The sequence below is a fragment of the Phycodurus eques genome, chromosome 5 (genome assembly GCF_024500275.1).
Source record: "Phycodurus eques isolate BA_2022a chromosome 5, UOR_Pequ_1.1, whole genome shotgun sequence".
Lineage (NCBI taxonomy): Eukaryota > Metazoa > Chordata > Actinopteri > Syngnathiformes > Syngnathidae > Phycodurus > Phycodurus eques.
Window position 1 is genome coordinate 20,623,188 of NC_084529.1, and position 27,351 is coordinate 20,650,538.

The 27,351-nt window shown below is 44.0% G+C and overlaps 1 protein-coding gene across 1 annotated transcript; it reads right to left on the minus strand.

The window, feature by feature from the left end:
• Nucleotides 1–1,334: 1,334 nt before the first annotated feature.
• nuak1b (NUAK family, SNF1-like kinase, 1b) lies at nt 1,335–26,539 on the minus strand. The gene is made up of 7 exons (XM_061678006.1): nt 25,323–26,539; nt 16,911–17,031; nt 11,465–11,616; nt 9,756–9,821; nt 9,554–9,673; nt 6,567–6,699; nt 1,335–5,696 (listed from the first exon to the last, which is right to left on the minus strand). Exons 1-7 carry the CDS (start codon nt 25,599–25,601, stop codon nt 4,624–4,626), a joined length of 1,944 nt encoding a protein of 647 aa, XP_061533990.1. The 5' UTR covers nt 25,602–26,539; the 3' UTR covers nt 1,335–4,623.
• Between the last annotated feature and the right edge of the window lie 812 nt (nt 26,540–27,351).

The following is a 27,351-nucleotide window of genomic DNA, read 5'->3' on the forward strand; positions in this document are numbered from 1 at the left end:
CCATATAAGGTAATGAAAGGGATAATTTTGTACTCCTCCCCCCCCCCCCCCCCCCCCAATGAAAAGTCCTCCCTTATATGACTTCATTGCTGTCGGAGTGGCAGAACCAGACCTCAATTTGCCACCTTTGTTAAGAAAACAGATTTTTGGGTGGGAGGAAGGGGGTCTTGCTCTAACATCGCCAGTTTTATTCTACATCAGCAGCTGAGATTGTATGGAAACTATGGCTAATTTCAGCTGAGAAAGGTAAAAGAAAGACTACTTAAAAAAAAAAAAAACGTACTGATCTGGTTTATGCATATAATGACCCATAATAAGAGTAATAAGAGAAAACCATAGGAGAAAAAAAGTAGATTCTCTCTATCTATAAATCCATCTATCCAGCTACAGTATTTCCATGGGGAAATAAATCAATTTCTCTGCACCTCCGTCATGACAACTGGGCCATCTCAGTGTTGATGGACAAAAGACGAAAAGATGACAATGTATTGTTGTTCCACATCCATTTATTGATTTGTAGTTTCAGCACAGTAGATATTGTGCTGAACGATGACCGAAAAGATTAATAAGACATTTTTTTTTTTACAGGAGTTGCACAGTTGAAAATCGATTTGTCGCCTTCACAATGAGATGATGCAGACGTGAAACATAGATTGTTTCCCAAAACAGGCCATATAGTATGACTGTAAATGGCTTGATCACCAATAAATACACGTAAAAAAAAAACACATTGATAATCATTTGCATTATCAAAAAAAAAAAAAAAGTACATAAAAGATAAAGGCACACATCTTAATCCACCTTGGCAGTCCAGGATCACCCAAAAATAAAATAAAAATCATGGCAACAAGAGTAATGAGCCACAAGAGAAAAAAAGAATACTTAAATAACATAATAATACTAATTTATTCTTATTATTGTCATAACAATATCCAGTCAAGTTTTCCTATGATTCCACTTTCTTGCTCACTAACAGATATTATTCCAGTTTCACAACCACACGTCATCGTCTTTGTTCTTCCAGCATTTTGGACACGTGTGCTTTGGTAAATAAATGTTTCTTTTCCTTTTTATTTTTGTTTATTCAAAGTGGTAGTGACCCAACGAAGTGGAAAACTGTGACCGAATTTACCGAAATTAATTAAAAACTCACTTCCAGCTGTGCTATAAAAAAAGAGGATAAAAAAGTTCTTATATTTTGTAAAATCAAAAACAGAAGCATAATACAAGAAAAAATACTAACATAGTATAATCTGATCACTGTAAATCCAGTTAACAAGAAGAATACAAAAAAAAAAAAAAAAAAAAAAAAAAAAAAAAAAGGCAATAGAATGCAATACAATTCGCACTGTGTCTTTTTTTTTTTGGGACCAGTACCCCAGGAGCCTTCTTTCACACCACAACATTCATTCAATGCGGGATTGATTTCCTCGCCGTCACCACGTGCTTTTCCAGTCACATCATTCCGAAACTTTTTTAGGGATGGTGTCAATCAAAAGTCTCCCATTTGCAGTTTTAAAGCTGTATCAACAGCCTCTAGGTGAGGGTGTGGTGGGAGGAATACAACAAAATGTGAGGTAACGCCAATGCCGGGATGATTTCATACGCCGGCGGCGGCTGGGGATTCCCGGGGGGGGGGGTCCTCGTTACTCCCTCGCTCCCGTGAATTATGTCAAAGCTTGCTCACATCTTTGGTTGGAGAACATTCCGTGTACTTTCTCACTCGCTTTCGCTAATCTATTACAACGACCTCACAAGTCCTTCCACAGGAAAAAAAAAAATCCCAGAAAATTCCCTTTGCTCTCTCTTCACTTTCCTCTATTCCCTCATATCAACTTCCTCTCAAACAATAGCTGGCTAATTGTGCTCGCTCGACATAGCAGACCAGTGTACACAGCCGGAGGGCCGCACCCCCACCTGTGCCCAGCGAGGGCTAACGTTTGGCTTAGTCAGCAGCATGTTTAAACAAACCACCTGGTAGCTTAGTTTAGCTCAGTGGGTCGGGGGTGAGGGTTAAGCCACCGAGTACAAAAGTGGGCTAACTCTATTTTCATCATCGGTCAAGTCAATTGCAGAAATTATAAGACAAAAGTAGTCATATATTTCAGATCAATACAGTTTTAAATCATTCTTTAGTTCCAATTTTGGCATATGGGGCAGTCGTTTAACGCATTTATTTTAGAAGCTTGAGTGCCAGTGCACCTGCTTGTTAGTCTAAGCGAATGTTATTTATCAACTTTCATGGAATATCGACAGATAAAACGAATGTTTGGACCTGGACCACTATTGCACCAAATGGAGTTGGCCCACTCCAGTTCTCAGTGGCCTAATTATGATCTGATAATCAACTAAATAGTCTTTATTATTCCTCTGAGGTTTTATTTGTTTTTGAAATGGCAAGGCAGACCAGTTAAAACACTACCGTGGTCATAGGTTACGTACCCCTGGTTTAGTCGTACTGATGGCGCTTTTGGTAGACTCATTACCAGGCTGACAATTACAAAGTCTTTGGAAAAAATAAAACAGACTCACGTTAATCATGACTTTAAATAAACAAAGAAATATGGCAAAACATCAGAAATGCATTGTGATAGTGGGTGCATTTCCAGGCCTCTAGGGGGCAGCCACACAAACCAATCCAAACCGAGGCAAAAGAGCACAGTTGAGTCGCTCCATACCAACGTAAGAAATATACAATTTTTTATGTTATGCATAAAAAGGCACGTCCTACATATTCACCAACTGTCGTACACAATAGGGGCAGGATACAATATAGATACAGCTGGATCCATTATTGCTATGATGTGAATGACATTCGTTTTCCCATTCTCAGTTCCATCATTACTGGGATGTATCGCACCTGCTTTTATTCCAATGTATCCAAAATCGCGCTATCGCCGTATTGTGACGTCACGACTGACTTGGCGATTCCCACCCAAAGTACACACAGCCTCTTATGAATATACAATGCACAGACGGACGGTTATATAGTGTCGGTTTTATCATTAATAATAATAATTCAATACGTCAGATCTGCACATAAAGAGTGTGGACTCCAGTAACAGCAAACACCCGTCAAGTTTTGCACAACAACAAAAAAGCGATGCAAATATTAATAAATAAATCAGCAACTTTTTGGAATAAGACCCTGGTTTGTTTCTTTTTGTTTAGTTTTTTGTTTTTTTTAAATCATGTCTTCCAAAAACATAAAAGAAAAAAAAAAAAAAAAGTCAAGATCACAAAAGCTTGTGTGCTTCGTGTGAGTTTTTTAAGGTGCTTTTGTAAACGGACGACCAGATTTGTGTGTGTGTGTGGGGGGGGGGGGGGGTGGGGCGGGTGGGGGGGGGGAATTCTGCGCTACATGTCAAGTGTGTAAAGGTGGAAACGCAGCGAGGTGGCAATGTGGGCAGGGCATGGGTGCGGGGGCTGAGAAACACTTGGGTGGCATTGTGTGTGCGATTCTGTTCACAAAAGCCCTGACGGATTTTCAGGAGCGTATTGCTGCCTCACAAACAAAAAAAGGCTCAGTTTCACTATTAAGTTTTTGTTCTAAAATATCTTTTTCACATTCTCACGTGAACTTGCCACGTTGTTTCAAGATATATTTTCAAGTTATAAAAAAACTATTAATGGGGAACGTTAAATGATAGAGGTGTACAGCAAGAATGTCTCGTTTACATGATTCAATTTAAATTCCACTGTTATTATTATGTTATCAGTATGCATACTCTTAAGAAGATTTTGAAATGCGTGGAGTTGTATCGAAGAAAGAATGGATCAGACCCTCTTGAGGTAGCGTTGTTCCTCATTGATCAACAGGAGGTTGCATGGAAGGCTAGATTCTGAGGCACTGAGAACTTGAGTGGGCTAACACAATTTTTGTCATTTTTAAGTTAAGTGCAGACATGAATAGAGAAGAGGCTTATCTTTCAGAAGGATAATGGTCCACATCAAGGTTTAGTTCCAATTTTAACATTTAGGAGGCAGCCCATTATTGCACTCAGCACTATTGTTAGCTTGGGTGCCAGTGCATCTGCATGTTAGTATAAGTGAATGTGAATCATCATCTCTCATGAAATATAGATAGATTTGACAGATGTTTTGGACTTGGATCACATTGCAACAATCTTTTAGTGGCAGCCATTGGACAGCAGGAATAAAACTTTAAATCACTTCCCTGCTGCAAAACAAAATGGAATTAGTCTCGATCTCAGTGGCTCATATCATACCTTTAAATACCATGATAAGTTCACGTTGTAACCTGGAAAGATATTCTTGTAATAAACTCTTCACACAAACTTAACATGATATTTTTCACGTAATTACATGATACTGAGCCTTTTTTGTGTGTGCGTGTGGCAGTAATACGCTTCCGTAGTACACTTTCAGTGTGTGTGCGTCTGTGTGTTAGCCTAACAATTCCATCAAGATTTCAGCCCTGTTTGGAAAACCTCATCGAATACATATCCCAGAAACACACTGGTCGTTAATGCCTCATAAATACACACACACACACACACACACACACACACACGCACGCTCACACTCACGCTCACACTCACACACACTCACACACACACACACACACACACACACACAGAGTTGTGCTTCCTGTCCCATGTGTTAGGTGAGGTTGCTGCTGATGTCCAGGGCTTGCTGGTACACCTGAGTCATGTCCTCCAGGTCCCCCAGCAACGAGAAGCTGCCATTGTCCTGCGGGGAGCCTTTACTTCTGGGGCTGCGGCCGAATTTGGGGCCCTGGAGCGCTGCGGACGCCGGCTGGAAGCCCGTGAAGTTGGCCAGGTGCAGCAGGTTCTCGGCCGACACGCACGCTCTAATGTTGGAGCGCAAGTGCGGCGTGGAGGGGTGCCACTCGGCGGCCTTGTTGGAGCCGTCCTCCCCGACGATGCTGGACGGCCGACTCTGACTGCGCGTTAGGCCCGAGTCGGCGGCGGAAGGGGACTCGCCGAGGGCTCCCCCGGCCGCCAAGGCCGCTGCCGAGGGTGGCCCGCTGTAGGTGGAGTACTTTCCGTTGCGTTTCAAGATGCCCTTTCTTCCCATGGCTCTCTTGGGTGGTGAGGTGGAGAGCAGAGTCATGCTGGCTCCACCCAGGAGCTCGGAAGACTCACTGCGCTCGGGGGAGGAGTAGTACCCTGATTCCCGTTGTTGGTTGTTCTTCAAGATGCCTTTTTTGGGTAGGGTGGGCACCATCTTTGCCGGCGAGCCTCCCCCGAAAGGCGTGTCTTCTTCTTCTCGATCTGGACTCGAGGCCTCGCCACCGCCTTCTGCCTGCTCAGGCCCGGCCGTCTGGCCCTCCTCCGCAGCGGCTGACTGCTGCTCCCCTGCCACTCTGGTCTTTAGGATGCCCTTGGGTCTCTTCAGTCCCGGTTTGTCTTCGCCGCCACCGTGTTTCTGGCCGCCCTCCTCCACATTTTCCTTCTTATATTTTTTGGGCCTCTGGCGCAGTAGTTGGGGCAAGGCGGTTGGCTTGGAGGCAGGACCGCGTGGCTCAGTGCGGTTCTGCCAGTCGATGAAGCGGGCCAGCATGGGCGAGCCGCCGCGGTCCTGCTGGGCGTCGCAGTCGCACACGCTGTTCTTCCAGCCCCAGTTCACCCACCAGTGATTGGCGATATCCTCCACGGTGGCTCGGCGCTCTGGGTTCACCATTAGCATCCAGCGGATCAAACCCCGCGCATCTAAACAAAAATTTAACACAAAAATGTATTTATATTTGAAAGATATCAGTAAGTATCTTTCTATTAAAAATACATCTTTGGTTAGGGTAAGGCGGATACAGAATGATATCACATAAAGTCATGATACCAGTCCATACACAACTTGGGCAAAAGTAAATGGATGCCTGGTAATGAAAGTGAAAATTGGAGCAAGAGTGGAGTTGGCCCCAAACTTTTTTTCAAGTTGCAAAAGCTACTAAAATAACCAATCTGTACCACATTTGTCACCCTAAAGTTGGGGTACTGATTGCAGTAATCTGTTGATTGGATGACAGAAAATTGTCCCTTTAGCATAACAACTGTACTGTACTGCAGAATGAAAAGACCGGTCAATTTTACATTATAAAAAAGTACCGCAAGAAACCGCTAAAAAACACACTGCATTGAACAGATAAGTCAGGATAATGAGAGATGCTGGCAAACAAAAGCATTGGAGCTGAACTAAAGTCTCCTGTGTTTACCTCTTGGGTATGGCGACTAATTTTATCCAAGAAAATAGAGTACAGCAGCAAATTGGAAACTGTGGAATAAAAGACCACAGTGTCCAGAGCTACGGCATGGCAAGAAGGTAAGCCAACATTAGGGTGAAAGTTCATGTTTGTAATTTTGAATTTTAGGAGGAGAGGAGACTGATGATGATAAGAAAATGGAGTGCAGAGCCTAACTTGAGACTGCGGTGTATAATAATTCAGCATCCAGAACTAAGCCCCAGCAACAAGGTAAGATAACATAACGAGTCCATGTAGTAGGGCCATGCTTTACCAAACAATCATGAGATTCATTCTCAATTCTTGTGTCTAAAGTGTGGAAATAATGTGGATTCTGTAGTACCTGAGGATTGTGTGGGCTCTTTGTAATCACCGTTGCTAATCTGGCGAATGAGGTTCTTGTGGTCGCCTCCGTCAAATGGCATTGTTCCGTACACCAGTGTGTACAACAGCACCCCCAGTGCCCAGCTGTCCACCTGAATAAACACCAGACAAGTTGATCCCATTGGATGCATATACTGGTCCAGGAAACCCCCACTATTCGCAGGGGATAGGGACCGAGGCCAGCCACAAACAGCGAAAAACCACAAGTAATTGACGCACCAACGCTAAAATGTTAATAAATGCCGCAGAAAAAAAACCCAACTGAATTTGAGAACAACTAATAACTGGGGGTTCACTCTCACTGTACCTATGCATGTAGCTAGGTTAAGGAATGTTATGTTATGCAACTGTGACTTAGCAGTCTTTACATGATTAATGACTCATGGCATTAAAATAAATGTTGTGGAAAGAACTCAGCTCAGCCTAGCATCAGAATGGACCCTTGAATTATGCCTAGGAGATTACGTTGACATTAATAAGTGCTCGAATGGCTTTTCCGCGCTCGCTTGTTGGCTGGGAGAGGCCCGTGACGCTACGATGCCTGACCGGCACATCTTTTGCAGTCTTAATGACAAGCGGTGGGAAATGTCTCGTTTCCATCCAGATAAATGCTTTCCTCTCCCTCTTGCTCTGTCAAGCAGAAGCAAGTACTTTGTGACCACCAACCTAATGCAATGTGGCTTTCTGAGTGCGCAGTTACACAAGACCCAGTGTCTAGGGCATGACGAGGTGCAGGGGAACGACGTGGGAGCGCAAGGCCAGGGGGTGGATGAGACCAGCAGAGATGCTGCTGGTGACTGGCTGCCATTCACTGATGAGCAATTTGTCTGCTTGTATGCCAGTGTTGCGTCTGGTTCATGTTGAGTGGGCCGGGGGGGTGGGGGGAGGTCGGCAGGATGAGAGATTGGAGGAATGCTCTTCTCTGAAGCCCTGACACAAGGTCTAGAAAGAGGAAATTAGATAAGGCCAGTTAAGGAACTTCCTCCAAGGCTCTGGACCCATACCAAGAATGCACTGCGCTCTTTTTGCTTTTGGTCCATCGGTGAGGGCAAATGAGGGCATGATCCATTGTTGTGTACTATTTTTTTACAGTGCGTTTGCTGTAATTTGTGACCTCAGCCCAACCGTTGACATGTAATTTTCAATTGAGATCGGATGGCAATGTTTTTTTTTTTTTTTTTTTTTAGCACTCTCAAGGAAATTATAGTGAATTACACTTAAGTGGAATTGTTGGGTTTGCGTGACTTTGTTTTATGTAACAAAGTAATTTAGTTCATACTGTGCTTGCTTCAGCGTGGCCACTCTGTTGCACAAATTCTTTGTGGTGGGAGGAACAATCGAATCGTCTTTGTCTCCCTTTGGCGCTCACTCAAACTGTACTCTCTTCAGCAAATTAAAAGTAAAAGAACGGCACGTCCAGTTGGGGACGCCATACGTGAGCCCAGGCCGACCCGACTGAATCAGTGCCAAGGAAGTACCGAGCTTGAGTGCAGCACAGAGCGCCCACACTGTTCAGCAAGCTCAAGTGCGATACGAATAGCCTCAGGGCGCACTCAACCTGGGCCACTGCTACCTTACCAGCCTTCCACAAGATTACCCCTTCCTGGCTCTCGTTCGTGCTTCAGCACCTTTACCTTTAGTCTTATCTTATGTCTATCTTTATTTAGTCTTAAGATTTTAGGTGTCTCCAGTGCTTCTACCATACCTACTTCAGCCTTACCGCTCCCTCCTTTTTCCTTCTTACACTGAATTACTGTAACTTCACTATAGCTTATGCCAAATCACTTATGATATTTCTTTTAAGTGGCGGGAAAAATGATTGTGTTAAATGTATGACAGGATAGGAAAGTGGACTGTGCCTGAGCACAGGACAGAGCGAAACAAATTTACTGGATGGTGTCAAGAGTGCTCAAATGCAGTACAAATTGCCTCAGGGTGCACTCTACCCGGGAAGGTTCTACCATACCAGATTTGGCCAGGATTATACCTTCCTCAGATCATTTGAGATTCAGCAAATGTATGCGTTTTAAGATTTTATAAGTCTCAAGCGTGAGTACCCCTCCTTCCTTTCCCCTATTTACATTGCACCGTATTCATTCATAATTTGGCATGTTTGCGTGGGCTGTCGCTTCACAATATGACATTGTATTACTGCAACTTTCTTAACATTGTGTCTTATACCGAGTCACTCTGGTTATTTACATTGTGCTAGGAGGCGATCATTAATTAAAAAAAAAAAAAAGGAATCACTGTCTGGCCCTAAATAAACTAAAAACAAGAAAAAACTGTCTAACGATGCATCAACATTGACTGAAAGGCCAACCAGTGATGGTAGAGTCAGTAGTGTAGGACAAGACTTAAATAGAAACCCAAGTCACGAGAGGTACAATAAATGCTGACTGAGTGAATGGAATCCCCCTGAGTTTATGCAAATAGATGCTCTTTGTCCAAAAACATGGACAAAGAAAAGATGTATGAGACTGAAGTTTTATGAGTAATGCCTTACAGTACAGTTTTTCAGTACTCTTCGGAGACATTTTCACCATGTGACCATGAGTACTATTTGAGGCTATGCTGCTCATTCCGATCCAATTACAGTAATGCGAAGGTAGGTGAGCAGCATCTATCTTCCACTTTCTCACATCAAAGGATATTTTAAGGAGGGAAGTTGAAAGTGCGGGGGAAGGAAGCAGATAGTATTTGGCCCGGACCACTGTGGAGTTGCAAGAGAGACCTCCTTTTGACTTTAGACCGGTGCTAATCCCATCAAAGTACTGCAAATAAGGCCTACACTCCTCTTTGTGCACAGGCGAGAGTGATGGTGATGATTACAAAGGTGTTAACAATGATGTGAGATCTGCCACTGACAGCTAACAATGATGATGGCTTTATCAAATGGAAACTTGCAAAAACACACTTTATAGCCTTTGCGTCATTGGCGCTCACCTCCGGCCCGCGGTATGGCCTCCCGTTGACGATTTCTGGTGAAGCGTAGAGCGGGCTACCGCAAAAAGTTTGCAGCAGCTTGTCTTTGTGGTAGAGGTTGGACAGGCCGAAGTCAGCAATCTGAATACGAGCAAGAGAGAATGCTGGCATTAATCCATTGCACATGAAACGGTTGGAGAGATTTCTTTTAAAAAAAAGTTACCTTAATATTACAGTTTTCATCAAGTAGCACATTTTCCAGTTTCAGATCCCTGTGCACCACTCCATTCTGAAAGACGACACACAAATCAATCATTAACCAAGACAAGTCTTTACACTAATTCCAATTCTTCTGACGTCTGTCTTTTTCTGCAAAAAGGTCAAAGCCGAGCTGACGGAAAGAACAGCAATGACGAGGCAATGACGCCATAACGTCACCTAATTGTACTTTTCCACTGCTCAATCGCTTTTCCACTTCAAAACGGTAATATGGGAAGCTGCAAAAACCACGCCACATTGATCGCATCAGTCGGAACAAGATGCTGACAAACAACAGTGGAGGGGAACGGGTGACTATTGTATTTACTTCTCGGGAATGAGAGGAGACAAGAAAACTGCAACCGCGGGAGACAGGGATCAACAACAAAATTGGACTGGCAATAGTTTACATAATCTACTGACTACATATTGTACCTGGTTTTGCCAATGGAAAAGCATCAAAAGTCAGTAGAGAGTAGTATGCGTCGCATCAGAGCAACTCTGATCTGTCATCTTTACTGTATGCCACTCACAACCACTATGGTTCAGTACACATGGCATTTGAGGAGCGCTATAATATGCTGTGATGTCTGACTCTATACAATGGTACCTTGACTTACGAATTCTATTAGTTCCGTGACTGAGCTCGTAGCTCAATGCACTCATATCTTAAATTGTGAGTGAGACTCGGAAGTTGGTGCACTCGTAAGTCAAGGTACCACTGTAACCCTCAATTCATTGTTTTCTTTGGCATACCAGCTCAGCATCTCTCAGCATTCACTTGCAGTTTTGCACAAAGTTTTTATTCTTTTCCTATAAACCTAGTAATGGTTTAGCCTAAAAGTGAAACCTACTCTATCGTTGTCTGGTGTCTTCATGTTGACATCTGCTGTGGCTTCCATCAGCCTGTAATTTCCGCCTGTCTGAATGATGTTTTCACTATACAGTATATTGAGATATATATATATATTTTTTTTAAATCAATGTTGAGAACACTGGGGGGTTTAGGTCACTCTCCCAGGGGGCTGTGTTCTACATGACATTGCCCGATTAGCTGATCCCAAAATGAAATGTTTGCTTGCTTGTTGTGGCAGTGACTCATGCTGTCCCACCCAGTTTGAGATTAGTTGGTAAGGATGAGTGATCATTCTTTGTGAGGGACTCTCCTATCTGGGGGCTATGACATCATCCTTATCTCCAGCTGAGGAGAGGCATGACAAGGGGGAAGCCCATCCAATCGAGCCCCGCGAATCTGATGGGAATTACTGAGGTGCGGAAAAAGGGTTTGACATGTGTGTCGCTGGAGCCAAAACCTCGAGGGAGATCTCGGCCGTCTTTAGTGGGGTGTCCTGGGACACCCACCGCCAGTGTGTCAGATGAGGACAGAACTAACGAAGGGGCCCTCTCTGGTGCGCTGTAATCAGAGCGTATAAGCCTGAATTAAACTGGCCTGTGTTCCATCTTCACTCAGAAACAGATGACTCTCTTGTAGCACCATGCCAAGAAAAGCATACAGTGTAAAGGCTTGCAGATTAACTGTCTGTAGCACAGCACAAAGTGGAGGTGCATGGTGGATGTTACACATACTGGAGCCTGAAAACCACGTCCGGATACACGCGGGCAAAGAGTAAAGAAAATGAGACTCTGTGTGGGTTTCTTTAAGAGTTTCCTTACCTTATGGCAATGGTGCACAGCGGAGACTATCTGCCTAAAGAAGTGTCTCGTCTCTCGCTCGCTCAGGCGCCGCCGTTCGCTGATGTAGTCGTATAGCTCGCCCTTGCTGGCGTACTCCATGACGATCACGATCTTGTCTTTGTTCTCGAACACTGAGGGGCGATCAGATAAACACTCGGTCATAGCGCGTCCTCATGAATATTAGGAACAGATGAGACGAGAGGACTACATTGTGGACGTCAAAAAGACAAATACTACTTTTAGATGGGAATACCACACTTCTCCCAGTGCACCACCTAAACCCCACCTCACGCGTCTGATCCAACAGAGCAGGGAGGGACTGTTAACTCAATCAAGAGGGCTCCTCTGGGACGCCGGGTCAACGAAAACAAACCCGCCAAAGGAGCTCTCAAACAGACGTTCTGCCGCTGTGTCAAGCGATGCCCTTGACACATCACACATCAACATCATGTCACCACATTTCTCATCTCACTCCCACATTCTCCAGCACGCACACGGAGCCATTATTCTGATAGCGTTGTATGAAGGATTGGACAATAATGTAGTGCAACAACACAACGTAGGTGATACTAAGTTAGTCACGGAGCACCGGCCTCCGTTTCTCCTTATTCGTTTTAAAATTTAACAATATTCTTAACAGTCTGCTATTAGTTCATCCTCCTTTTGCACTTTTAATTTCCCATGTCTTTCTCAAGACAAGGTTCCCACACCTTTTACAAGATCATATTAAGAGCCATTTTCCAGCTACTGGTGTGCCTGACAGCTGCGGTTATTACACACAAGTCCATCCATCCATCCATCCATTTTCTGAGCCGCTTCTCCTCACTAGGGTTGCGGGCGTGCTGGAGCCTATCCCAGCTATCATCGGGCAGGAGGCGAGGTACACCCTGAACTGGTTGCCAGCCAATCGCAGGGCACATACAAACAACAACCATTTGCACTCACAGTCACACCTACGGGTAATTTAGAGTCTCTAATTAATGCATGTTTTTGGGATGTGGGAGGAAACCGGAGTGCCCGGAGAAAACCCACGCAGGCACGGGGAGAACATGCAAACTACACACAGTTCTGAGAACCCCGGTCCTCAGAACTGTGAGGCTGACGCTCTCACCAGTCGTCCACCGTGCCGCCTACATACAAGTCAAAATTCAGAGTTCAACCAAAGTTTTCTGGAAAAAGAAATATGCCTCAAATGTCCACCAAACCAGCTTGAGGCTTCATGTCAGTGAGCAGTGTGTGTTTTACTTTTTGTTTGCCATTTGTGTGATGCTAGGAATAGAGCCAACCATTTTCTTTTCCGCTATACAGTTGGTGAGCTGGAGCCTATCTGAGTTGATTTCAGGTGAGAGGTGGGGTACACACTGGAATGGTCGCAAGACAAACAACCCCTCACCTTCACACCTTTGGACAATTTAGTCTTCATTGAACTTTGAGATTTTACTGTGAGGCAGAGATGCTAGCCACTTCACCACTAAGCTCCCCATGAGAAATATAAGTCTTTATTAATTCCAGCAATGGTGATTTAAAGATGTAATATCATGTAAATAATACAATTTTCTTTGTTTAACCACATAAGGCAATTAAGAACAGTTTCTCATTTACAATGCTGACCTGGAGGCAATTTAGGGTTCAGTGTCTTGCCCAAAGACACTTCGACAGCAGTCTGGATTTGAACCACTGATCCATTGGTTAGTGGATGAGCTGCTTTACCAACTGAGCCACAGCCACCCCCAAAAGAAATATTTTTAATATTATTATTTAACTCATTTATTACCTGCTCATAGGAAGCTCTTCATTTAATTATTTAAAATATTGTTTTTTCGTAATCAAATCTCTGTACATACTCTGTAGTTTATTTTTATATTATAAATTTCTATCGCATTATCTGCATTGCATATTAGGATTTCATTGTATTTACAGTATTTTGTATTTTTGTCTACACTTCATTCCATTTTCATAGCAAAACTAATGCCTTGTTTGTGTTGCACACATTTAATGTTACTGCACCAAACAATAAAAAGCAGTGTTATGGTTTTGCCATCTGGCCTATCATTTCAACTTGGTGACATCACTCATTAAGGGGATGAAAGCAGAAAACCGACAAGATGGCAATAACACGGTTGACCGTGTTGCTCCATATTCCAGGGCTTGAGTTTCCCACACAGCGGGGTCACCAGGGGTGAGGGGCTCGGCTTTCCCGCACCCTTGAGTGAGCACCTTCATAGCCTGTCACACTCCCCCCTCCTTTCCTTTTTCCTGGGGTTCTTTTCAAGATATAATCCTTTGCAAAAACACATTTGCTGAGTGATGGTAATGCTCCCTGATTGTGACTGTCTGGACGCTTAGGAAGTCACAGACGGGATGTGTGTGTGTGTGTGTGGTGGGGGGGGGGTTGTCGAGTAGATCGGGCCATCTGATTGGCGGACGGAGCCGTAGACTGGCCTGACATGCACCGTGACCTGACCTGGTGAGGTTGCTCTTGATGTGCACATTCTCAGCTGAAACTCCTGTTTACCTTTGACCCCTGCTGCTGGACTAATTACCTGTCTGACATAACTTGGGATTGCCAAACAGCACTAAAATGTCACTCAAATGGGCTTTGTTCACCGCTCACATCTGACTGATTAACACCAATTGTTGAAGTGTAAAAGGAAGCCAACCACCGTAAAATGTGTACAACAACCAAACACTCTGCCTTAACTAGTAGTGAAGTGTTTCACAAAAGCTGGACAAACGTATCCGCAACGAATAAATAAAAAAACAGTGTATCCTTCGTACTTTACAGACATATTTTTCTTTAAAATTGTACGACTTCAGGGGCATTTGGCTTAAGAATTTCCACTCTACAGGTAATCATCGTTTTACAACAATGTTCAGTTCCTAGAGCAGCGGTGTAACCTGAACTTTCTTAGATTGTAATACGTTTGTTAACAATTGAACCCTTTCTTTTTAGTCACATTTCCACCGTTTAGGCATGGTTTGGCATGTATGGTGTAATTCACTCAAGTTTTTGGTACTTACCTAACCAGTTTTTGTTACTTTTTCATTGGGGAATGTACTACTGAAATGTGATATACACAATTACAGTAAACAAAATGAATTATTATTATTATTACTCAATTGTTATGAAAAAACTTCTTTATATATAATACTGTATATAAGAATAAAAAAAGAGTAATTAAGGCATTGACTGAGACTGCCTTCTTGTGCCATGTGACAAGGAATTCTTAAGCCATCCGCTGTTCCCAACCTCAAAATGTATGTCAGACCATTGTAAACCGAGGCACAGGAAAGATTTCCAATTTTATTTTATTTTGACAATCGGGTAGGATTAGAGCAATCTCACTTTCGAATCAGTATTGTTGTGTAGTTGCTATGTCTTGAAGCAATGGAGCCATAAAGCATTTAACTACGAGCAGAGTAATCTCGTTGTTGCCTTAACAGGCTGCGGTAGAACGAAGAGACTACTTTATCCTTTGTTTCTTTTGCTAAACAAAGCTTTCAATCTTAAATGGTTAAGAGATTAATTATATTTGTGCCCTTTAAAATGTAATATTAAAATGCACAATTAATTGATAATATTTTGTAGTATATTTTGTACGAACCAACCATTGCTTGGAAAGCGACCGAGGCGCCAGCTTGTTCTCGGTGTCTCCACAACCACAATTACGCTACTAAAAATTTAGTCGCGTGTAGTAATTTGCGCATTTACAACACTACAGGCTTTGAGTGCTTGTTTTAAAAGGGTAGAGGTGGCACCGAGGTACAACATATCCTCTGTTAAAAGTGCCACACAGCATGCTGATGGATGCAGAATGTGAGTGTGGAAAGGGTGTGGTAAAACTGTCTTCGCTCACACAGCTGGTTCCACTTTGCTTCACACAAGTGTGCAGAAGTTATTGAAAAGCGTGTTGCCGGATACAGAAAATATGGAGGCCTTGTTCACGTGTATGCAGCAAGGGCACAACAGTGCCTGCTGTGTTGGTAGCAGCTTCCTGGTGGAGTCCCAACATTGACAGCGCTTGGGGAGTTTATAAGGCAGCTCCACTTCAGCCCTCCAGATGACTGCCTGCTGGCACGCTCCCATGACAAACATAGGAGTTTATTGTATGCGCTCTACAGATAACAACCTGGGGACTTTGAAACGCAACAAAAAGACAGTGGTTCGACCAGTTTGGCGCCTGGCACACAACCGGCTGCCAGCCATTGTACCAGGGAAGCTGTCAAGAATCTCATTGCTGTGTTGACATGGGCATAAAAATAGCCACGAGCCACAAATCAAGCGAAACTGCCTTGCGTTACTGCACCTTGTGACTTTTAAAACTTCCGGCGTCCTGGCCAGGGCTGCATTATGAGGGATGATGGACTGTGAGCAATATGTTGAAAGAATTCAATAGGAATTGTTCAGCCTTTTATAATTGCCATTAATTCACCTCTCAGGGGCAAGAAGGGGCATTCAAAAATGCATGATGCAGTCTGAGGCCATGCCAAGTATTTTTAGAAACGCATTATACTATGCACATGCAAACTGGAAATGCACCTTATGGAAAATGTCATTCAGGGTGAGACTTTCAGTAACCTATTTTACAATATTACACTCTGTAAAAGCGCCCTTATCAGCATTTGCATGTAAAAGCTTTGTTCTTCCACTTTACAGATGTGTCGTATCATGTGCTTCTTCCGGATTTCAATTGGTAAATCGCCACTGCATTCAAGTAATGAACAATTGTGTTTTTACAAATACCCGTGGACTTAGCATGACCTGACTTGAAGGTTTTGATATTTAAAGAGTTGTTTCCTGGGTTAGATAGATGCTGACATTGCTCCAGGGAAGACTTAAGGTCTTTCCTCTCTCTCCGCATTACCAGTGGACAGCAATCAGACAGTGTGCAGGCCGGGGTGACTTGGGTCAATCCTACACATGCGGACACACACACAACTCATATATAGGCCGACACACACACACACGCATACAGGACACACATCCAACTTTCACAAGTGCAGTCTGGTTTCCAGCTGCAGTTGTCTTCTAAGTGTCAGCAGATGTCTGGCCCGTAGATCAAGACCGGGGATGAGCCCTCTCAGATGTGGGAGATGCAATCCCTCGGAACGCCGAGCCGCTTATACGTTCAGCAGTGCACACGTCCACGCGTGCGCACACACACACACGCGCGCACACACACACGCGCGCACACACACACACACACACACACACACGCGCGCGAGTGCACGCAAAGGCTGTCTAAAGGCATCTAAACTTTTAGAGGCGCAGGCAGAGAGGAATAACATCCAAGGTCTTCTTTTTTTATGATATCTGCATGTCATAACATGACAATCCTACGAGGGAAGATGTCGTTTGTATTCACGTGCGCTCAAGCGTGCGTGCCAATTTGTCACGGGCACACGTGCGCTATCAGACGCTCACCTTCGTATATAGAGATGATGTGCGGGTGGCGGAGTGATGACATGATCTCGATCTCGCGGCGGATGTGAACCATGTCCTGCTCGTCCTTGATCTTCTCCTTCCGAATAGACTTGATCGCCACCTGTGAAGAATGAAGACCCTCTATCAGCCAATACGCTACAAATAGAATAATGATGAGAAAACATTTTAAGATTCAATATTTTTAAGGTACAGATTGAGGATTTCTTTTCCATATCTACTGCATATAGACCACACAAGAACCAATTAAAGGTTGGTAGCCATATAAAGGTGCAGCCCAAAAATAGGTATTTTTACTTTACAGTTACTGTCTGAATGACTCGAGGCGCGGCACGGTGGGCGACTGGTTAGAGCGTCTGCCTCACAGTTCTGAGGACCGGGGCTTAATTCTCGGCCCCGCCTGTGTGGAGTTTGCACGTTCTCCCCGTGCCTGCGTGGGTTTTCTCTGGGCACTCCGGTTTCCTCCCACATCCCAAAAACATGCATGGTAGCTTCATTGACAACTCTAAATTGCCCGTAGGTGTGAATGTGAGTGAGAATGGTTGTTTGTTCGTATGTACCCTGCGATTGGCTGGCAACCAGTTCAGGGTGTACCCCGCCTCCTGCCAAATTTGGCAGGGACCTACCAGATCCAGCAGATCGAAATATGGTGGAGGGGGGAAAAAAGGTTTTGGAGAGTGTAGCATTTTGCACCTAATTTAAAAGTAGCGCCACCTAAAGGACTGGAGTGTACCAGCATTAATACGATGAAATATGATCAGTTTATCTGTTTGACAAATATACGCACGGCAGCACGGTGAACAAGTGGTTAACACATTATTTCACTTTGTTTTTTCCTGGGTTCCCCCAGCTTCCTCCCATAGTCGAGAAACATGAATGTTAGGTTAATTGAAGACTCTAAATTGTGAGTGTGAATATTTTTTTTGTCTGTGTGTGCCCTGCGATTGGCTGCCGACTAATCCAGGATGTACCCTGCCTTGCAGTCAGCTGGGATAGGCTCCAGCTCACCAGCCAGCCCTGTGAGGACAAGCGCTATAGAAAAGAGCATTTACAAATACATACATACATACTCACCATGTTAAAGGTTCAAATATTAAACCACTGTGCACCTAATAAAAGGTAACTCAGACAGTTTTCTCTCACATTTGCTGCACGAATGTAATGATGTAATGCCAACAGAGAATACAAATGGAAAAACAACACTGCACTGCTGTATGACAACAAAGTGATCAATGCATTATCTTATCAGTGAACTTTAAACTGGCTTCTGTGAGGCATTTACTGTCCTGTTTTGTTACGACTTCGGCTGATTAACAAACATTAGATGCACACCTTTTAACAGATTTAGGCCCCTCCGAATGGTCCTTTTGTGACGAGACCATTTGACCCCAACAGCTGCTTCTGGTGACGCAGACGCAAGATGAGTCAGAAAGGCGGCGTCAATTGCAGAGTGTAATTTAGTCAGCCTCTTTTTAAGCGTTTAAGGTGCTGGAACGCCGGGGCCTATAATGCAGACTTGCTTTGTGCTCTTCAGGTGCCCCCGAGCCTATTTTTAACCAGATATTAGTCAGTGTCACCCTTGTGAGATGAGAGGGGAGGGAGATTCACAAAAGCAGGGGGGGAGTTCTGTAACTGTCTACCTGGGAGCAGCTGAGTATGAAAAAGAAAAAGAAGTGAGAAGGTCCTTTGTCATTTTTGGCAAGGGAGGGGGGGGTCAGAGAGTTATGGAAATGCACTGGCCATGTTTCCTCACCTGTCAAGAGTCCTTGAAAGGACAGTAAGTCACCACACGTATTTTTAGTTGTTCCATTTTGGGAAAGAAGAAAAAAAGCTTTGGCCTCCTTTTTGAAAGGGCTTGGCCTGCTGGGAATTTTTTTTTTTTGGAGGAGGAATCTGGAAAAGGAGGACTGAGTGATTGATGCTTCCTCATCTTGCCAACAAGGAGGTCAAAGCTGTCGTGGCAATGCTACCGTGGGTCGCGTTCCAGTCCTCAGGCCTATATGCAAGGCCTTAAATGAGAGGCTACTCCAAATAAACCAATAAAATATACAGTCGTACACATGTCACTGTAATTGCAGCCTAAAACATTCTTGCGTGAATCCGCCGTTTCTTTGATGAAGCCGCTATGGAGTCCGTTCATTTGTTAGTTTAAACTTTTGTCATCTGCTATCTTAGCACAAGTCATCTGAGGAGCCCTGCTTTATATTCCATGTGGCCCAAACCGCAGGCAGTGGCCAGTGCCAAGCTAATTACCCTGTACATCAATAAAAATAACCCCAAACCGGAATAGTTCTCTTCCAGGGCATGCCTTGATTACATAGAATTGAAAGAAATGATACTATAATAAACAAGATGGAGCCCCGGGGGTCCAGGCGCTATGTTCACAATTAGTCAAAGTTGTTTGTGTTTCTTCTTTTTACCTCATTAGATTTATGAGAGTTTTATCTCTGAAATGCAGCGGCGCAGAAGGTGAATCATCCTCCTGGTTTTATTAAATCAGGAATTCACTAATTTTGGAAATACCTAAGTAACGACCTATAAAGTTTGCATGCAGAGCAAAGTTAGCATCCCCCCCCCCCTTTATTTCTTTACAGTGGGGAACAATCCATCTTAAGCTTTAATTATACTAATTTAGCATCGCAATGGTAACACATTGAAAGAGCATGCAGGCCCACAAAATGGCCTTGAGAGCAAGCCAGGTATCTGTTGTGTATCTCCTCATGTTCTCCCATCCTGACCCCGATGTGGATCATTAAACAGGACCGCAGACCGTCCACTTGCCAGCTGGCTGACACAGCTACGCTTGTCCTTAAGTGAAACGCTATTACTGTCACTCACAGTCATCAGGCGCCGCCCCGCAGCCCACGATGGCCCCTGCCAGGTATGGGGGCGACCCCCCGCCCGTTTGCAACAATCCGTTTGAAGTGAAAGTCGGTGCTTCGCTTCACTGGAGCCTGTCATCGTCTTGCTCGTTCTCAGACCATTAAAACAGATGAAGGATTCATCGTGAGCTCGCCCATCGCCGTGTTTTCGAAAGGTCCCCGGTGTCTCTCATGTATTGTATTGGGCTTGAGTCACAGTTCGTAGCGAGGGGGAGGAAGAGGCCCGTCACTCTTGCGGAGAAATGTATTCCCAAACGAGCCAAAGACAGTAATACCTCATCAACAGCGCTGCATAGAACGGAGGAATGTCGGCGTTTTCCCTTTCCCGTTCCTCTCCATTGTTGAGGGCTGATGTAACGCGATGCTTAAGATTGTATTAATATAATGCTGTTGTGCTTTGAAGAGAGGCTTTCCTTTTTATCCCCAGTTTTTAGTCATGTTATGTGCTGATCGCCTTTTGTGTTTGGTTGGGTGCATACTGTAAATGATTTCCAGCCCACAAGCCATGGCTTGCTAGTGTAGTGGTTCACACGCTCTTCACAAATGCTCTGTTTGTGACGGGCAAAGAATCCAGAGCTCATAAAATTTTGGTGCAGAGCTGGACAACATTGTGGACAGGGAATTTTTTCACCAAGTTACAGTCTTGTTTACTTACATTGGGAACAGGTGGGGCAGTGATCCAGCACAAAGAGTGGGGGGGGGGGGGGGGGGAGAGAGTTAACTTTGAGCGCTATTTGGAATTGGCATCACTTTGTAACATTCATTACCGCCACCTTAAGGATTGGAGTAGACCAGTATCCCCCACCACTTATTGACTGTGTCCCAATTAAATGGTCTGCATTCTTCAGCGGTTCCGCTAGAAGGCTGATGACATCATCACATCGCACCAGGGGCTTCCCAATTTGAAGGCTCTTTGAAATGCATCCATCTTTTCTGTTTTTTGCAGGACTCTTCACTTCTATTCTTTGCAGACTTTCGTATCACAAGATTGTTTGCATGCCTTTGCTCAGACCAAAATTATTTTGAAGTAAGGCGGCACAAATTCTATTCATTTGAATAACGATCCATGCAGGAGTTGGAGTCTACTCCAGCTGACTTAGGGCAAAAGGCACATTACAGCCTACAGTGGTTGCCAGGCAATCACAGGGTGATTGGGAAGACGGCATTGAGTAGGGATTGATCCCATTCCAGCAAGTCAGCCATGTGAAACACTACACTCCTAATGGCTCACTAAAACATCGAACGCCAGATATGTTCAACTTTGTGGGACCTTCAAACCGTTCAGTTAATATGATGCTCATACCACGTTGGCTGGTTGTTATGAAAGGGTGCATCCCCTGAATCAGGGCGCAGTTCAAGATTTGATCGCGGCCTTTGCAGAGGTCGGCGGCTCTGTCACTCCAGTTCCCTGCTGTGACTGTTCCTTTCATTTGCCGCAACCTTTTCAATTTACTCATCTTGACAGCAGACGCGATATTAACAAACACATACCCGTCTCGCCACTCCATAAAAACATGAAACACAATCCAGAGACGTGCGTAAACACATGGGTGTGTGTCAATGCGATCCCCCGTGCTTATGTGCGCTTTATGCGGCTTCAGATTCCCACTCTCAATTTATGGCCGCAGAAATTAAACCAGACAATCGCTCAGTTGCATTTTTGCTGACGTGCCGACTGTGCTCCCGTGTCATCAGTCTTCCTTGAGTGTCGGCAAGCCTTTCCACAGGCTTCCCTTCTATCTACTTGCTTTCTCGAGTTTTGCGGCGAGGACGTGGATGTGTGCAGTCTATTGCGTAACAATTTCACCACTGATTCTACTATATCTGCTGTGCGGCTACAAGAGCCTTGCCGTTGGGTTCAGAGGTCAGGTACATTTTAACGAGACACGTGGCACATGAGATGGCCGTCAATCACAAAGACTAAAGAAAGGTTATTGTTACAGGGAAAATTGAATAAAATGTTTCTTCAGGGTATCTGCAAGTTTAAGGAAAAATAATTGTGACATTTTAAGCATTTTGGGCACAATTAAGTCTCCTGTTATGTTGTTTCTCATGAACAGCAAACAATGCTCCTGGGTCAATTTGATTGGTCATACTTAATTATTCGAAAGTGTCAAAATCTAAAAAATAAATTTTAAAAAAATCTGAATAACAGTTTTTCATTATGAATTATTAACTCAACTTGCAAATATGTTAAATGAACCATTACAAGGTGCATTGCACAGTGGATATGACAGGTCTGCACACCCAAGTTCAAATAGCAGATGTTTATGATATAAAAAAAAAAAAAATAAACATTAATGTGACCAAAATTCCTGCACATCTATTTTAGTAAGCTTGGGATTTGAAGTTTGATTCACAAGCTCAAAAAGCCTAAAGATCCACACAGAAATGATACTTTTTGTCATACAAGTCTGAAAAATGGGCGATATTGAAAGTAAAAACATTTGAATGAGTATAAATTGCATTTTGGGTATGCTTATTTCCCTGCAGTGCTGACATGATTTTGCATGACTTGGGGGGGGACTCTCTTAAAGCCAAGCATGAGCTTACTAACCCACTATCTGTCGAGATACCACAAGTATACATTGCTCAATTTAATGAACAAAACATGTCACAGTGAAGCTGTGGCAACGTCAATAACAAAACAAACTGTACCATGGAGAGAAGGCCAGGGGCTATGAAATATTGGTGGGGTAGCAGTGGTGTCGGGGAGTGGGGTGAGGGGGACACACTGGTGACCTATATTTAGTTTCCCCTTGGTATTCTCAGCTCATGGAAAGTTCCTCATGTCCTGCCAGGTTGGGGACATGGGGTCAAATTTTGCCACACATGGAAATAGTCGGACGTACATCTCAAACGTGATGACCCTGTCGTCAAGGGCGGGCAATGTGTTTTGCATAAACAAACAGCTGGGGTTTATACCTTTCCTGTTTTGGCATAAAGGCTTCTTTATACTCGTGCGGACGGCAACCGCGCTGACGTCACTGCGGCTATCCGGCGCATAGTTTGCCTTTATACTCGAGCGCAACCCGTGTACGCAGTTTTGAAAGTGTGCTGCAGTTCACCTCCAAGTCGAGGGTGTCGCTACTGCTGGTATTGGCGAGGACACCACAGGGTGGAGTTTCCGCTGCATTTTTTGGGCCATTTCCGGGAGCCGGTTTTACTTTCCTTTCAGTAACAAGGGACATAGCAACAACAATGGCAACCGTGGAGCAGTGTCTGCTAGAACAAATGGACCTAGATGACCAGATGATACGTTTAATTATGCTGCAAGATCGATCGAGAAGGCGGCGGCGTAGATGGTATGCGGAACCAAGGGGCACGCTGATTATGCCATCACAGCATGTGACTAAAATGGACCAATCACGAGAGATGATCTCCGTGGTGTTCGACGCGCAGCAACTATTTTTGCCGTGTGCGCGGCAAGCTACGCAGAGGGGCCGCGCGGGGCAATTCGTCGGGCACGTGATGCAATGCGGGCGTTGTCGGCCGCGCGACTGCGGGAGTATAAAGAGGCCTTAAGAACAAAGTGGAAGTCAACCAGCATATTTTCTTAGACATCTCTTGCTCTCTCATGCTCTCTGCTGCAAGTGTGTCTAATATTGTAGCCAGTAAGAACATAAGTCTATGAGGTGTTAGCTGGTGGGGTCACTGGTGTCAGAGAGGTAGTAGCCTGGTTGGCACTCCAGCATCCGGTTGTGAGGCCCCTGTATAGGCTGAGGCGTGTGTGCAGTTGGCTCCATGGGGCCTTTGGAGTAGAAGCCGGGGGGTTCCCCAGCCGCGAGGGGGTGCGTCAATGCAGATGGTAGACATTGCTGATGGTGAAAGCACTCACACACTGTACTAGGGTAGAAGTACAGATATGCATATAAAAAAGACTTTGGTAAAAGTGCTGATTCAATTGCTGTACTTTAATCAGAGGGGGAAAAAAAAGTACTGCAAAGACCCTGAAACGTACTTCAGTGCAAAAGTTTTCATGACTTGCCAGTTGTCCCATAAGAGGTCGCCACAGCACCCATATAAAAAATAATTTACAGTTTATTATATACTATATCCATTTTGATGAGTCAGCACAACAACAAAAAGACAATTCTTTTCAGCACACGAATCTTTCTTTTTTTAATTAACATACATAGTGATCGGACTGAGAAAGACAAAAATCACATTTTATGTCACATATTGTTGTTTAAGACCAAACTAGCATTGGCTCGACTTATATGCTATCAAAACGTGTTCCCCTTGATTCGCTAATGTTGTGAACGGAGTAACAAAAAAAATGCTAAACTAGCTAATGATAACACATCAAAAATACACTTGGATGTTTTTTCAGATTAGACTGAGAATTTTCAAATTCTTGAAGCTGGTGGTTTTTAGGCTTGCACAAGACCACACATTCACCCCAAATCTTTTTTGTAGCAGACAAAATTAAACCATTCTCTTAAATAAGACCATAAATAGGGAATATTGCTTCTCAATTTGTTGCCGAAGTCATTGATGCTCCCTGACCTCCATGTCACTGCTGTCCCTGTTTTCCCAACTTATAGGATCCTAAGAATCAATCAAGACCTTTCTTTGTCTGATCACCTGAAACCTTTCCTAGCTACAAAAAAATGTCAGCTAACTTCTACCTAACAACATGAGGTATGTTAACGCAATGATATTAATGTGTTGGTATTGAGTGGTAAAAGTTAAGAAATGTTCCACATATCCTGGTTTAAGCCCGGTATCCACACCACGACTGCATATCACTGGAAGGCAGCAAGCATATTACTCTGTGCAGATAACATGCTCAGAGCCCAATCAGGGAAAGGCGGGAGGCTATGGATGGAACAAACCCTGATTGAGGCTGAGGGTGGAGAGCTGTATTTTTTTGTTTTTGTCAGTCAACGACTGTATGGTTATACACGTTATTAGCTTGTTAAAAAGAACATACAGTACTTTTGTTTTTTTTTTTAATCTCTCAAATTTTAAGGGTTCTTGAGCACTCCCAAAAATGGGCTACAAACGCTTATAGTAGAAAGTGCAGCTATATTTTCAAATGTGGTGGTAAAGTGGGGCAGAAAAATAAATACTGAAGTGCAGACAGTACTTGACAAATCTACTTAGGTAAGTGACGAAATAATTGTGGCTACTTAATGACTTCCCAAAACTGGACATTACAAGGGATCATGCATGTTGTACAGTACAGGTGTCAAACTCAAGGGGAGCCAGATCCGGCCCAACACATCATTTTAAGTGGACTGCGAAAGTAAATCTGCGTTGACTTAATGTTTCTTGCTAAAAATGAAAATACCAAATTGTACTCATTTTTAATAACATGGGGACATTTCTAGCATTTTTGTTACCAACCTTCTTTTTTTAAATAAATGTATATGGGTTCACAGTCATCCCTTCGAGGGAAACCATAACTACAATCTGGCCCGTGACAAAGATGGGTTTGACATCCCTGTGAGTGACAGTGGCTCCAGTATGTATGACCAATGCAATGTATGTTTGTGTAACGCGTTACCTCTCTGCCGGAGTGGCGTTCAATGGCCTTCTTCACTTTGCCGTACGTGCCTCTCCCCAGCGTCTCCAGCAACTCGTAGCGGTGCTTCAGGTTGTGCTTGTGGTGGTGTTTCTTCACGCCGGGATTCCTCCGGCCGCCATCGCTGCCAGTCGGGGATTCCTCGGGTGAGCGTCCGGCGTGCAGCGATGAAGGACGGGGCGCGCCTCCGCAGCTTTGGCCTCCGCCGGGGGGCTCGCAGCGGCTCGCCCCCCGGCGGGGCGCCAAGTGCGCGGTCTCCATCTCACTAATCTAACGCGCGTGTTATTATAAATCACTGGCTAGCTAGCACTAAACAAAAAATAATATAGACTAATACTTATAGGCTTAATAATATTAATAAATAAATAAATTACAAGGAATAACACGCAAGCTACTTGTCATATTCGTCCACGTGGAAGCAAACGTTTCCAGATCGTCTTAAAAAAAAATTAAATGGATCCAACAGAGAGCGTTTACGCCGTCATGTTAACGACGCTATTTAACCATCTACTTAGCATACAAAAGTCTACAAAAAAAGACGTTTATTTCATTTAAATGGGGATATTAATTGTGTAATAATAACGTATTATAATATTAATTCAGACGATCACTCGACTTAAAGATGATATATAGTCTATAACGTGCCTCTAATAATATATATATATATATATATATATATATATATATATCACATGGGCTACTCCTCAATCGACTAGTAAGGTCTGTCCGTGCGTCATTTGGGGCTCGCTCGCATCATCTGTGCTCCTGAACGCTGCCAACATCACTGACTCACATCGACAAGGCGAGAAAGCTGCGACGAAACCGGCGTTTTGGATGAAGATGACCCTCATGTTTGCCCGCTGCTCATTCATCTGGACTCAGCTGCGTCTCGCCGTGCGCCTGCGGGCTCCGTGCCGCGGTCGACCCGGGTTGAGGTGTGCGCTGCTCGGACACGATCGGGAGTGGAGACGCTGTGGATACTGCCATGGTGGTTTTGCTGCTGGCTGACTGGCTCCCTCCCTCTTTGCTCTCTCGCGTGTCCTGCTTGTTTCTGATCCTTCACTCTCGCCTTTTTTCTCTTTACTCTACGTAAAGGAAGGAAGGATCCGAGGTCGGTGTGCGGGGATTACGCAGTCTTCCTCCTCCTTTGGTGTCTTCCTTCTCCTTTGTGCGCTCTCTCTCTCGCCCTCTCACTTCCATCCCCGAAACCGCTGTAGCTGATGAGCAGGGGGGCGTAGCTGGCGACGCCCCTGCAGCCCCCCCCCCCCCTTCCATCCCTCTTGAGACTTTGTGTGTCGACAAACTGAAACATTCACAAAAAGTTAGGGATATTGGGTTATAGGGTGAAATTTCAGGATAAACCTCAAATACACTATAACCTTTACAGGATCTTCTCTATAGACCTATGAACGCAAATGTTCAATGTTTCAGTACTTTTTTCACAACTTGCTGTTCTCTAAAAAGTAGCTGAACGGAAAAAGTGACAAAAGGTCTATCTACTATGATCCATGAATTGACCAAATCATTTCTAAGGGCGTTCACTTCCATACCTTTCTGTGACGCTTCCAGTCTTGTTGCAACCTGCTGTTGACACTCTGTGTATGACACTATAAGCTCAGTGGTCACTTCCATCTGGGAACATCCTGTTCGAAGCCTCGCAATGTCAAGGTATTGATCAACTGTTTGATGTCGTCTTGGTCTCGCGATGTAAAAATGTGAACAGCATAAGGAAGAGGTCCGTTTAAAAAGAAATTCTAATATCTCCCAAGAAAAGTACTGAAACATTGAACAGTTGGACATGTGCATTGAACGCTTTAGAGAAACACAAATTAAGTTCAGCCTGAGACAAATTCCTTGTGAGTTTTTGACATACTTGGCAAATAAAGAGGATTCTGATTCTGACATTGGTTAAGTTTTACCCATAAGAAATCCTGTGAAATAAGTGGTTTGTGACTCTACTGTCACCATAAAAAACTTTTGTTAACTGCACTGGCGTTTTTAAGGGGCAATA